The following is a 13,914-nucleotide window of genomic DNA, read 5'->3' as shown; positions in this document are numbered from 1 at the left end:
TGCAGTGGCTTTGCAAAGACACTGCTGAATTGCAACAGTTGGCAGTATTATCCTGGGCTTACAAATAAAGAGGGGTTTTAAAGCATGTAAGTTCTGTGCAGAAATGCTCTCCCTCAGAAGGGAGCTGGGAGCTGAAAGCCTCAGTTGTGCTCTTAGCTCCCACCTCACTGCATGGATTACTTGGAAGAAAGCAACAGCCTTTCTGTTCCTCTGCCCCATCCACCCCAGAACACACTGAGACCTTCTGCAGCTCAAAAAGCACCCTTCAAAATCCACAAATGGACAGGTGCTGTTAAAAATATGTTGATGTCTGAAGGGCTGAATGCCACAATTTGTTTTCATAGGCAATATTGAATAGCTTCAGTCGTTGTGCATGGCATGGGGGTCAACAAATGTGACATAAGGATATACTACAGCATCTGTTGCACAATAGATTTGCCCTGTGCTGCCTGTTTGCAAATCCATTCAGATGCCTGTGGGGATTTTCTGCTAATAAATCAACATGATATAGTAGAATGTGTAAGGGAAATCCCTTTAGTTATTGCCTGTGTGTCATGAGCAACTTTAGCAAGGGTGACTGCCCAAGCATAGGTAAGGTATGAGCAGCCACGATGTGGAGGTGACTCCTAAGGAAGCGAAGAGTTTGTGTTCTGTGTGATTAGCAGAAAGGACAGGACTCCTACAGTGACATGTTGAGGGTGAGCCTAGAGTGAGCACCACTGCCCTTGCTCGAATGAGTGACTTAATTGCATTCAATACTTATTCATCACTGCAGCAGAAGCAGTGAACACAGCAGCATGTAGTGCCTGTGATGAAATAGTGGGGTACTTTGGGCACTTAAATAACTGTAGTGATAGGGTGTAGCACATTGTGTGGCCTAAAAATCACTGCTGAGCAGCATGGTGCAGTGCACTCCAGGGAATTCCTGTGTCTAGGGTGAGAGCAAGCTGTAAAATGCCAGAGACCCTGTGTTCATTTTCCTGCCTTGCTGGTGAGCTGTCACATTGGGTCAGGAAGGCATGGCTACAACTAGCAGGTAACAGATGGAGCCTGCTGGTCCAGACTTTCATTGCATTGGGATTCTCTACAAGCTGAAAGCATCTGAGCTGAACACCAGCTTGGGTCACTCTGTGCAGCTCTTGTTATACACCTTTCTTTCAGCTAGAGCACCAAACTCTTAAAGAAAGAGAGACCCTTCTCTTGGCAATAGGCTCTAGTTTTTCCTGGATTTGATGCTATTGTAAGGGTTTGCTTCCACATACCTTTTCACTTGCATAAAAGCAACAGAAAATGGGAAATGTGTTCTGAGTCACTATCAAGGAAATAACAAAGAATTAATACTAATAGCAAACTGTGTTTTGGTTGTTGTTAGACCTCACGGATATAATCAAGCTGGTTTTGTTTGGTATATGCCAGCTTTGGCCTATAATAGAATAAATAGACCTCCTGTTGCTGAAGCGCATACAAGGTACTGTGTTAAGTGTGCACATCTTGCCAGATCCCAAGGCAATGAATGCAGCAGGGTAATTACAGCTTTGGGAGAGGTAAAGTGTTGAATTATATGGAGGCTGTATAAGCTCCAATTAAACAGGGTGGCTCAACAGAGCTGGAGAGACTGTTCAATTCTTGTCAAAATCAGTCTACACATTCACAGTGGCTACCAGATCCTGCTCCCTTTTACACCATTGGAAACCTCAAAGTTAGCAAAATGGCCTTAAGGTTTACTTTGTATTTACACTTTTGGGAAAATGGTCCCTTGTTTTTGCAAATAAATGTAGATAACAGGACTTAAGATGAATACATGTGAGAACCACCGATGGATTGTGATCCATCTTTTTGGACAGGAGCAGACATAATTCTGCAGTAGAAAAAGCCAGCTAGCATCTGCTCTGAGCAGCCAAATGAGCCAAAAATCTCTTCTCAGAACCTCTCTTTGGGGTGAGTAGGTAGAAATCAGTGGGTCTGGTTGAGACTTATGAATACAGCAGCCTGCACGTATCCATGAGGAAGACCCAACTCTCATTCCCAGTTTTGGTCACTAGGAAGGGCCTCTCCTCAGGCACATTAAAACAGGCCTGTGTTGCTCTAGCTGGGTGTTTAATGGGACCCTGTTTTCCACGGTAAACTTCACATGAACTATTAAGGTAACAAGAGCCCACATCAAGGGAAATGTGCTGCCCCTTGGGCCTCTGCAAGAGGTGAGAAAGAAAACAGCACATGCTTCTGTGCAACAGAAAATTTTTATTGGAGTGATATCCAAAGGATCCAGACCTCTGTGCCAGTCCTACCCCAAACCTGCTGTGTACACTGACAGGACACAACGAGGAACAGCTCTGGCTCAGCAAGCCAAGGCAGGCAGCCCCTCACTTTACACCCAGCCTGCCTTCCTGTCCCAGCAGCAGCTGTTGAGTCATCTCAGAGCTGCTCATAGAAGGCCATGGGAAACCCAGACACCACCATGAGCAACGCCTGCAGGTGTGGGCAGAGGCCCAAGGCAGGGGAACTGAATTGGTGTTTGGTGTCTCATGGGACCTGGAGAGAAGGGGCAGAGTGTACAGTGTCAGCAGACTGAGTGGCACACACAGGACAGCAGGGGAATTTTTGGGAGCCTCTTCCAAGTAGATCATGGCAGGTTAAACCTGGAAGGAAGGAATAGTGGAATGTGGTAGTGGGCTACTGGCTTCTGACATGGTCCCTGTTGGACTTGGCTGTGGTTCAGTCGTGGAGGATAGCATCCAAGTTAGCAGCATGATGAGAGAACAGCATAAACTCTTAACACATTAATACCCAGCATGGCAGTTTGGGGAAGAGCTCGTCTTCAGCCTTCAGTCCTTGCAAGTCTTCAGATGCAGTATTTCCAAAAACAAGCTGGAAAAGGATACAAGAAAAGGATGTTAGCATCCAAAATACTTTTTTACTTCCCACTCTGTCCCTGGAGTGGGTTTCAAAAGGCCCATGTCTTGAGAGAGTTGGGGTGTGAATCCAGCCTTGTGGTTTCTGGACACATCTCATTAACCAGCTTTGACTTCATGTAACACTTTTATAAGGTGTTTCTTTCAGCTGCTTATACTGTAAAGAAGGGGTCTAAAAGTTTTGTTTCATGTTGCTTGATTTATAAGGGTTTGCTTTTCCTTTTGCTGCATTTCAGTAATATCAGGAATCAGTTTTTTCTTTCCTGTCTATTGATCAGCAGTTTTGCTGCCTCAGAGATGAGCACAAGGTTTTTCACCCATGGTTGACTGGAAGGGCAGGATATTGGCTTGGAGAGAGTTGATCTGGTCGGTACAATTTTTTATGTTCTGTTTGTTGTTGTTTTGTTTTGTTTTTTTTTTTATCGAGCCAGTCTATCACTCTGCAATGAACTGTCTTCCAAACAACATTGATCTCTGTGGGATCTTCCAAGAATAGATTAGGGAAGAATGCAAATTTTCATGTTGGAAAAAAATACCTGTATCACCAGCATGCCCTGTTCTGTGAACCCCATGTGCGTTTTCTATTGTCAAGTATGAGAGGGATTTCTACCTGTTTTTTAAAGCAGGATCTTGGGAGAGAGCTTCTACTGAATCAGTGGCACTCATGCTGAGACATGAGCTCCTCTGAGACTGGAAGGACTGTAGATGAAGACAAAGATTCTCTGCTTTAATTTCTGTCAGAATCTGATTTAAACCTGGCAAGGGGAAGTAGTTTCATCTGCATTTGAACCTTCCAGACTGGTAAGGGCATGAATTAGATTAGCCAAATTAATGACAGCCTCCGGGGTTGCTTATAAATTGCAGATTGCCACCTAAGCACTTAAGCAAGCCTTGCACAAAGGGATTTTCTCTTGGCTGTCTGGCACGTTATCAGCTTGCACATGCACAGAGTGTGCGGGGCAAGAGCAGAATTAGCTCTTTTGTTTTTAGGCCAGATATATCATCAGTGACTTCTGATTTACAGTTGCTGTTTCTTTGTGGAGGAATCCACTGAAAACCAGCATGGATGGCATTGTCCATGTGCTTGTCAAGGGCAGCCTTGCAGAAGCACTGGTGCAAAATGCTCCTCAGTCACTGGATACAGACTGGACAAAGCTTATAGACCAACTGAGGGAACTTTCCAGATCTTAGTTCCCTGCATTCTCGGTTGATTTCCGCATCCTTTTTAGCTGCTTTTCAGCAGCACAAACAAGTGCTCCTTTTTTCTCTGTGGGGAGGCAGTGACCTTGGCAGAGGGGAATGCAAGCAGCCCACATACCTCATTATGTCTTTAGCACTAGCTTTGTGCCCAGAGCAAAGGGATGGGTGCACTGTGGGGACATGTTTATACAGAACTCACCCCCTCCAGGACAGGCACTCGTTGCTCATACAACCCCATGTTCCTCTGTGAAAAGAGGGATGGAACACTGGCTGCCCCCCTCCTGGGTGTGCAGACCTGGTGTATCTGCTTCTACAGTGGACAGATTTGGGTATGTAGCTCTTGTCACCAGCTGCTAAACCAGCCAGCCACCAAGAAGAGAGGGCTAGGACTGCTAGAAAAGCTGACAACCTGTTTTACAGCATATTTGGGCCATGTTTACTGTCAGTGTCTTTGTTGCAGAAAGGAAGCCCGGGAGATGGGAGCTGGACAGCATGGTTGCAGGTCTTGAACCCAAAACCTACCGCGTTTTTTGGGCTGGGATGCTGAGAGACTTTCCAAGGCATAAGCCACCTCTGACCCTTCCTCAGTTGAGAGCTGATCCTTCAACTTCTCCAGCTGTTTAAAAACAAATGCAGCTGTAAACAAATGCATCATCATGAGGAGCTCTGCAGCATGCTGGCAAGTTCAGGGCAGCTCAGAGGCAGGAGGTACAAGCAGCCTGGCTGAGAGTGTCACTGAGGAGGACAGGGTCTTTCCTAGAGCAGGGCAGTTCCAGGAGGTACCTGCCTTTGGAGCATTCACACCTGCTTGTTTGGTGGCAGTAATGTGGGCACTCTGCTCTTTCCCCCAACCCCAGAATGCAGATCCCTGTGGAAAGCAAGCTGTGCAGGAGAATATTGTACCACTTAAAATCAAGTCGATGCTGGGGCAGGAGGTCTCCAGGCATCCACCCACTGCAGAAGGGAGACTTGCTTCTCCATTGCTCTGGGCTGTTCCTCCCCCCCCTTCCCCAGCTCTTGCTAACTTCCCTTGGTTATAGTGTGGAAAGTCCACGGTGTTTGTTCCCCATCTGCAGCTACAGATGTGGGGTTTGGGGCACAGTGAGAGCCATGTCAAGGATGTTGCACACCTTTCCCTGTTCCTAGAAACTCAGTGTAGGATGGGGCTTCCTCTTGCTCTCTGTGTGTATGTGTGTGCACTATGCATAGCACAGCAGGGCTCTGGCCCTACATAGGACCTCCCCTGCTAGTGAGAGCCCAAACAAAAATCAGTTTGGATTAAGTGTGCAGGGCTGTCCCTCTAACTTCAGCCCATTATGGGATGCAGCCAGCTGATGTAATGCCCAGGAAAGGAGCATGAAAGGAGCATGACCTCTCTATCTCCCTCCCTTTTCTTCCATGAAGATTTCCTTTGGCATCTATTTTTTCCTGGCTTGGCCTTCACTGGCCTTTCACTGGTGGCAGAGACAAGAGCTGTCTCAGCCTTTATTGCACTAGTCTATAGCCTTGCTCTCTTTTTCTCTTTTCAAGCTTGTGCAGCAATTTAGTCCAGGTTCTGCTCTTCCCTTCGTGTGATAGATGCTTACGTTGTAGTAGCAGAATGAGGAGTAGCAGGATGCAAAGTTAGAAGAATAAGGTGTACAGACAATATGTGTACAGACAATATGCACAATTGTTTAGCTATTCATGGCAACATACGTGGTTTCTGTGCGTTTGCTCCTCTTACCTGTTCAAGCTCTTCAAATTTCTTTGCCAGCTCCCAGTCTGCAAGAAGGGAGAGAGTAACATCAGTATCTGCATTGCTTCCCAAAGCTCAAATCTAAAACTGTTTCTTCATTTAACCTCTTCAAGGGTTGATATGAAAAGACCTAGTTATAATTTAACTCCTGTTAGTGATCCTCAGATCGCTGGTAGCAGAACCAGTGACAGAAAAGCAGGCTTTCTCTGCTGCATGCTGGGGGATTTTGCCCTAATTCTCCATTATGAGGGAGGCTTTATCATTCCCTAGGCTCTAAAGGGATTGGCCCAACAAGGTCACATACTCTGTGATACTAGCTCAGGTGAACCTCTGCTGCTTTAAATTTTTAACCTGATAACAGCAAATCTCCAAGGCTGGCTTTTCTCTTTCTCTCCTTTTAAATGATTTCCCATTGCTTCCTTAAGACTTGTTTATCCTCACATCACCCATGCAGGCAGAAGAAGTTAGAAGACACAGATTTAACCTAACATAACTTATTGCTTATAAATCAGCAAACATCAGGGTTGGCAGAGTGGAGCAACGGGAACTGTAAAATAGCAGGGAGCGCACAGGCTTTGCACTTCCAGATGTTAGGGGAGCACAAGGACCTGGGGACCATCTTCATAGATCAGACTTAGAGACCTCAAGGCTGAACAGTACTGTACTAGACTGTTAAAAACCTATGCAGTGAGATGAATGAGCTGCCCTGAGATATCCCATCCAGGATAAGGAGAAAGTTAGATGCCTGTGAATGGGATCTAAAGCCTCCAGCTGGATTGACAAGGGTCTGGACTAGCAACAGGTTAACCTGCAGGAAGGGATGTGGGATTTCAATCTCACTCCTCTTGAGAGCTGAGGTACCTTATTCCAGACCTAGACTGATGTCAAAAACCGGGTTTATTTTTAATAAGGTAGCTGGAACAATGGTAAGCACCCTGACAAAATGAACTCAGTCAAAGAAAGCTGAATGACTGGACTACAGCAGTCCTCCTTGGAGGGGAATGCAAAGTGATCAGCTGTTTTTAAAAGCCAGTTTGGGAAAAAATGCACTAAAATAAGCAGAAGAGCCAGACAAGAGCTAAAGAATGTCTCTGCTGGGCCCCACAAGAAAGCCGAAAGCCTGCCCTGGAGCTGCCTCCTTTGTCTGCTCCTAATGTAGCAGCAGGCATTGGTCTGCATCTCCAAGGGGATTTAGGACATAATTCCTCTTGATTTCAGATAAGACTCCAGAGCACAAATACATTGCCACACTTGGGCTTTTTTTTATTATTATTTGAAACTGAGCAGGAGGGTGCTAAGGAAAAGCTGAATGCCTTCTCAGTCTCTTTTGAGAAAGAAACAATTCCATTAAAATTCCTGAATATTTTCTGACAGATATGAATCCAATAGTAAAAGCAGCCTTTCCTAAGCAAATCCATTGCATCAGGGCTTAGGACAGGGATGGGCTGAGAGTCAGGAGGTAGGAGCTCTGTTCCTGGCACTGCCAGCAATGACCTCAGGCAGGTTCCTCTTAACTGTGTCTTTACATATCCATAGTAGAGGTAGCTAGGTCTGCATATCTACAGGTGAAAAGTGCCACTTAAGAGACTTATTATTATTCTTCACATTTTTACCCCTTTTAGAGTTTCAAATGCCTATTTTGGCTTGACTTTCCACAAACTGTAAGCTTGGCCAGTGAATGCTATGAATAGAAAATGAACAGCGGTCGAAATTTGGAGCAGATTCTTTCAGGCAGGGGGAAGTTAATTTATGGATGAAGCCTTGAGTAACTGCCTGCTGTAAATCCTCTGTCTGTGCTCTGCTCAGAGATTCATTATATTCAATTGTCTGGCACGAAATACAGCCTTTCCTCTAGGAGTAATAAGTGCTATAATCCATAAACCAATCATAAAAATATAATGTCTTGAAAGCATCCCCTTTGCAAGAAGGATGCCTTTGTTAGTACAAGGACTTGATTTATTTGTGTTTATTTATTTGTCCCAGGATTGTTTAACCACTGCCTCACTGCATTAACAAGGGGCTGGGGAAGAGCACTGAGAGATTTTGATGAATGGAGCTTCATAACAAAATTTCTGCTGGGCCCCATTCTGGGCTGTTTTCACGGGAAGGGCAGCTTCCTGCTCTGAGACCACCATGTACAGCCTAAACCCTTTGCTGGCTGCTGTGGCCGTGGGAATAGCTGACCCCTGTAACCCACATGGCTCTTGTGATCACTGTGCATCATAGTGTCAGGGAAAGCATACGTTTCTCTTCAGCGGGTCTGAGCTTAGAGGCTGTTTGCAACATGTGGATGGCTTTAAATTTGCTGTCTGCTCACAGAGCACAGAGAGGAAAAGCCTCCACCTGGCCTCTCTGCTGGGTGGGAAAAGCCCATTGTCTCACCCTCTTCCAGCAGTAGCAGTGACTCAGGCTCAGATAGGAGCTCCTACTAGTGTTGTCCCAACTTATACCAGATCCCAAGTGATTTAAGTTGTATGTTCTCTGCAAAATCTTGATGCTGCCCCACTGCCCCTGTGCTCACACTGCTGCTTTTAGCATGCCAGCAAGACACTGAACTGTAGCTCAACAGCACATGGGGCTATGCAGAGTGTGGGTGGAGAGGTGACTCCCAAGTACCCAAGGTCACTGGGACTCAGCAGCATCTCTTCCTGTCATTAGTTATGGATGCACACATGCTTCTTTGGCAGCTGAGTGCCTGAGGAACTACAGTCTATGTTTTGGGGCAGCTTAACATAAGAGCAGATCCAAGAGCCCCAGAATGGAGAACATGGTATTAATCACATGAAGGCACCATACTGGATGCTTCTACTTTCCTAGCAGTTGGTATTTCTGTGGAACCTGAGGAGCAGGTTCCTTGCATTCATGTAAATACAGATGTGAGAAGCTGAGATCTCCCATCCCCTTGGCTTACCAATATTCTCTGGTCTCCGCCATGCAAGTTTCTTATTAAGGAGCAGAGTCAGAAGTGTGTCCTCATGATTTGTGTTGCCTCTCTCCGGAAGGACTCGGTTCTCTGCAGCACATAAAACAAACCTTTCTCCATCTCTAACGACAAAAAGAATGAACCCTCCAGCCCCCAACATTAAAACACAAATTAAGGCGGCTAAGAAGTGGAAGAAAAATGTGTCCTGTCAGCACTTTGCCAGTGTGGAAGGAGTTTGGGGGAAGAGGGAAGTGTGTGAGCACAGAAAACAAAGTCCAGGCAGTGAGGACAGTGCAGAGAAAGGGTGCAGGATGGGAGAGCCCTCCCTGCCAGCTCTGGGCTGCTGGCCAGTCTCACTGCAGCCTCATCAGCATGGCTGGCTGCAGAGCCAGAGACATCACCTTGGTTTAGACAGTCCCAACATCTTCCGCAAGGCGGATGTACTGGCTACCTCTGTAAAGCCAGAGGGAAACCCACTAGATCCTCTCATCTCAAAACTGCAGATGGTCCCTTCCTCCTCCCATCTTCCCAGGGCTGATAGAGGTGGGAACTCACTCCCCATAAGGGCTGACATGTGGGTACCACAGCTGAAAAGCCCTGCAGCCCTGCAGTCTACTCTTGTTCTCAGGCAGTCTTGGGGCTGCTCTGTCTGATTTGCCAGTGGTATTAAGGAATTCTTCCTGAATGGAGCCAAAGTGTGGAGGAGTTTAAAGTGACCCTCTTTATCCCTGAGGAAGCCTCTTACAGTAGCTGTAGGATATGCTGAATTTTTCTGTTTTCCAGTAAAAACCTCCCCAAGCTGCTGTCCTCAAGAATTTAGGCTTCTCTATGAGGTGCCTTTTAGGGAACTTTGTCGGTGGTTTTGCTTTTGTGGTTGTGGCTATGCCCTCAAATGAATGGTTACGAAGGTCAAGGGTTCAGCAGAAACCAATGGACAGAGGACATGGGACTAATCAGAGCTCTGAAGGCTCTGAGACCCTCCCAGTTCTGTTGAACACATTTCTAGGATCATCTGAAACCTGAATGTTGCATTTATTTTTGAGAATGACAGAACGGGAGCCAGACTTTACAGGGACAGTGGTCATTCCCCCTTCCTTAGTCTGAACACCCCTGCCCTACACCCAGATCCTACAAAGCTCTACAGGTTGCCTACAGTGTCCATGAAAAATACTAACAAATTACACAGAAGAAGCTGATTTTCTATTCTTCCAGGATCTCTAGGACCTCTGCTCACTCTCTTAAAGGAGGTGAGAAAGAAGAAAATGGTCTCAGATAACCGGCAGCCCTACATAGCTGTGGTGGGAGGAATGCAATTTTTTTTGATACATGAGACAAAACATGGTACCAGATGAGCCTCAAGGATGCTCAAGAGTATGTGGGAATCAGCTCCATTAGCCAAAATCACATAAATCTGCAGAAGCAGAGGAGCCCTGGCCAAAATGATGCTCCAAGTATTTGGCCAGACTCAACCCTGCCCCACGCTGTGGCTGAAGCTGCTGGTCCTGATTGTGATCTCTGGAAATAAACCCTAGGGAGTCAGCAGAGCTACATGCTGTGTAACACTTGCAGTTAGCCTGGAGTGCTATGAACCTCATTCCTAAGTCTGAAAGACAGTTATGATTTTAAAATAACTACTTTCAGTCATTTGGGGGATTTGCTACAGGAAAAAAAAAAAAAAAAAAAAGGCAAAAAACCTATAAACACTCTAGTAAAAGCTAAACAGAAGCTGTATTTAGATAGAGTGGCCTCAGGAATGTTTTGGTTGTCATTACAAAAATAAATAGGTGATATAAGAGGAAAAATAATTTGAAAAGCAATGTTATTTTCAAGCCTATATTTAGCTGCTCTTTTTTTTCTACTGCCAAGTCTCTTTGAGGAAGAAGATTAATGATTGACATTTCCCTGCAGAATAAGTTCAAGCTAAGATTAAATTATGGGAGAAGACCATATAAAAAGAAGTTTTGTGAATAAAAAAAGTTCAGCAGCACCCTACTATTGACATTTATGAGCTGTCAAATCTCATATGGTGCAAACTGAAATTGTTACTCTCTGATATTTTAATGTTTTTCCCTGGAATTTTCTTTTGGACAGAAAGTGCTACCCTTACCAGATTTCACCAGATCTGATATTTTTACTGATTAGCAGAATGTGTCATATGAGCTGCAGACCAGAAGGAAGGACAGCTTTAGCTCATGCTAATATGAACAAGTCTCTTTGTAGCACCCGTGTTAATTGATTGTTTAGTGTAGCTCAAGGTTCATTTCATTTTCTTTCATGGATAAGCAAGTGTTGCATGGCCATGACAAGTAGCAGACCAAAGCAAAAAGATAACCACCTACCTGTGTCATCCAGTCTGTATTCCAGCTTACCTTGTAGTAAAAAAGGCTCTCCATGTGTAGACGGGACATACACGGTCATGGTCAAGATGGTTAGCACTCCAAGGGACAGCTGGACAGACCACATCTTCTCCACGTTCCCACCACCCAAAAGCATTCTTCCTTCAGGCACGGTGGAGGACTTCAATGCAACCCCGTGCCAGATGAGCTCACTTTTAAGAGGCAGTGGATGTGCTGCGATTGCAAATGGCCTTTGGAGGAGGGGAGAAAAATATCTCTTGAGATATAATTCAACCTGTCAATATGATTCACTCCTTTGGGAGTGGACAGAACAACCCAGTAACAGACGTCAGATGGAACCTGTTCAATATCTCTCGTATCAGACTGATCTAATGAATTCTGATGTTCCCACAGGCAAACACCATCCATGTATGTTGATATCCATTCCATACGTACAGACATGAAAAATATTTTTTCGGGGCTGCTGCTTTAATGGAGCTCAGACATGAGGACTCCCACATTAGAAAGGAAGATTTGTCTAACCTACAAGTTGCCGTATGTCACCAGTTTGGACAGAATCAGGTTAATGGGTTTTTGTAATTTATCATTTCACTCCCTAGTGCCTATATTAATTAATGTGAGATATAATGAGTGCTGAAGTGGTGGGAAGCAGAGGGGGAGAGCTCTTTTCATTTAACTGATTGGCGGATGTTGAGTGTGTCTCGCTCACCATGACTTATGGCTTTGTCAACGAGAAAGGCATCACACCCTATTTTGGGATTGTGTCTGAGTGGAGGAGTGCAGATTTGGCAGTAGATATGGATCTCATCAAGGATAGGCAACTGTCTTCAGGTTTTTTTTGGGGGGGAGAAAAAAAAAATGGAAGGTCAGATGCTGGTTCTGGTTGCACAGGCATATTTTATTGTTTAGAGCAAAATATTGAGTCATATTGCACATATTCCATGTCTTCACAGGTCTTCTACATCTTGGATTTTATTTGTGTCCTGTCTATGACTATTGATCAGGGGCCAGCTACTAGTTTTCTAATACAACCCTACCAAGAATAATGTTGTAATAGTAACAGTGTTAAACTTTGTTCTTCACTTCTGCTTCTTCTGCAGAACTGAATCATCTGTCCTACACATTGGCTAAGCTCTGGCTTGTACATACACTCCTAGTGACTCACCTCATGTGCTGTTTTGACACCACATCATGCCAGATTACCCAACATAGCTCTGTCTGGTGGTACCTACTCTTAATCTAAACTGAAAAACAATATAATTTCCGTGTTTGGGCTTTTGGTGTCTGGTCCCCAGCTCTCCCCACAACTTGCTGTGCACCTTGGATAGCTCTGGGATGACTGGCCTTTTACTAACCCCTTTAATATTTACTTTTTACTAAAAACAGAGGAGGAAGACTCCAATTTTTTGCAAGAAGGGCCTATGAAAATGAATGTGATGTTTCCATTTAGAAATAATTTTCACTAAGGAAATACTCTTTTTTTTTTTTTTTCCTTGCAGATACACTATGTGAAAATAAACAAAACTTGCCTTTTCTCTCAATTTTGTGAACCACTGATCAACCAGCTGAAGTACTCCCCTTCTTCACAAAATCCTGTTTAGGCTGAAAGATACTTTTGTCCTATTTGGAACACTTTTCCAGCCACATCTGTCTCCCTAAGCTGCCAGTTTCAAACTGGTCAGTAGTGAAAAGCCCCCAGGAAGCAGAGACCATAACTTGATGATCACCTCCTTGCACAGGAGTCCAGTATGGACAATAGTAGCTCTGGCTTAAAACCATATTCGTAAGGGAGGGTCACATCCATTTTTACTTGGTATGACATGGTTTTCCAGTCCCAAGTCTGTCTTGAGTTCTGCTTTGCCTCTGTATAGAAAGTGGTTTTCCCCATCTCTTCTAAGTTTGTGTGGAATCCACAGACCTCTGCCTGTTTTTCCCTGCTGTGAGGTATCCCAGGCAGTTGGCAGGCTCTTGCAGGAAGATGAGCTCTTCCCTAGGATTTCCTTTTTCGCTGCTGAGAAACTTCAGTTCTGGGTGATGGTGACTGTTTAGCCCTGAAAACAACTTGCATATAGAGTGTGCAAGTCCTTCCAAGTGAGGGCCCTGAGTATACTGGATGCTGTGGGTGGGCAGATGCTCTCAGCAGGTGGGTGGGTGGATAGAAGCGACAGCCGCTGCCAGACACTAGTGGACTTTTTGCATTTGTTGCAGTTATGAGAGGAGTGATTTGCAGGGTTGGGCTTCTGTAAGACTCCCATCTGGAAAATTCCTTTGCTTTTAGCCCATTTGTCCAGGTGCTGGGAATACTATTACATTTTATTGCTCTTACATTATTTTTTTTCTCAATAGAATAACAACACAGTCTCCATATTCTCCCTGAGTCACGCAGTGATATCTCCCTGATAACACCCAGTGATAATGTCTTCTACATCATCCACTAAGCACTTGTGTCTAGAACTCAAAGATACGAAGATGGGAGCTTACTTCCTATGGTCCTAATCTTTTTAAGCCTCTTCATGTAGAAGTTTATTTTTTCATAAAACTATGCAGACTCCAGGTAATCAAACATGATCATACATGAAAATTGAAAAGGATGGATAACTAGTCCAAAAGGCAAGAATGAACAAGACTTGGCTTCAGCATATGCCACTAAACTCATCTGCACCAGCTGATGGGAGATGGAGATGAGTACATGGTCCTGAGCAGCCTCAGCTGGTGCCTTCACCCATCCTCTCTGTCCATAGGCTGAGGAGAATCCATTTAAGCTCAGCCTTGGAGCCTCTCTGC

General features: G+C 44.8%; 1 protein-coding gene across 1 annotated transcript; it reads right to left on the bottom strand.

Annotated features, from left to right (window-relative positions):
• Positions 1 to 2,234: 2,234 nt before the first annotated feature.
• UTS2B (urotensin 2B) lies at positions 2,235 to 11,489 on the bottom strand. The gene is made up of 5 exons (XM_051626463.1): positions 11,143 to 11,489; positions 8,762 to 8,863; positions 5,839 to 5,876; positions 4,635 to 4,728; positions 2,235 to 2,868 (listed from the first exon to the last, which is right to left on the bottom strand). The coding sequence occupies exons 1-5, from the start codon at positions 11,264 to 11,266 to the stop codon at positions 2,843 to 2,845; spliced, it is 384 nt and encodes a 127-aa protein (XP_051482423.1). The 5' UTR covers positions 11,267 to 11,489; the 3' UTR covers positions 2,235 to 2,842.
• Positions 11,490 to 13,914: the final 2,425 nt, after the last annotated feature.

The sequence above is a fragment of the Apus apus genome, chromosome 8, assembly GCF_020740795.1.
Source record: "Apus apus isolate bApuApu2 chromosome 8, bApuApu2.pri.cur, whole genome shotgun sequence".
Lineage (NCBI taxonomy): Eukaryota > Metazoa > Chordata > Aves > Apodiformes > Apodidae > Apus > Apus apus.
Note: the sequence above shows the minus strand (reverse complement) of the source record. Positions and strands in the feature narration are given on the sequence as shown.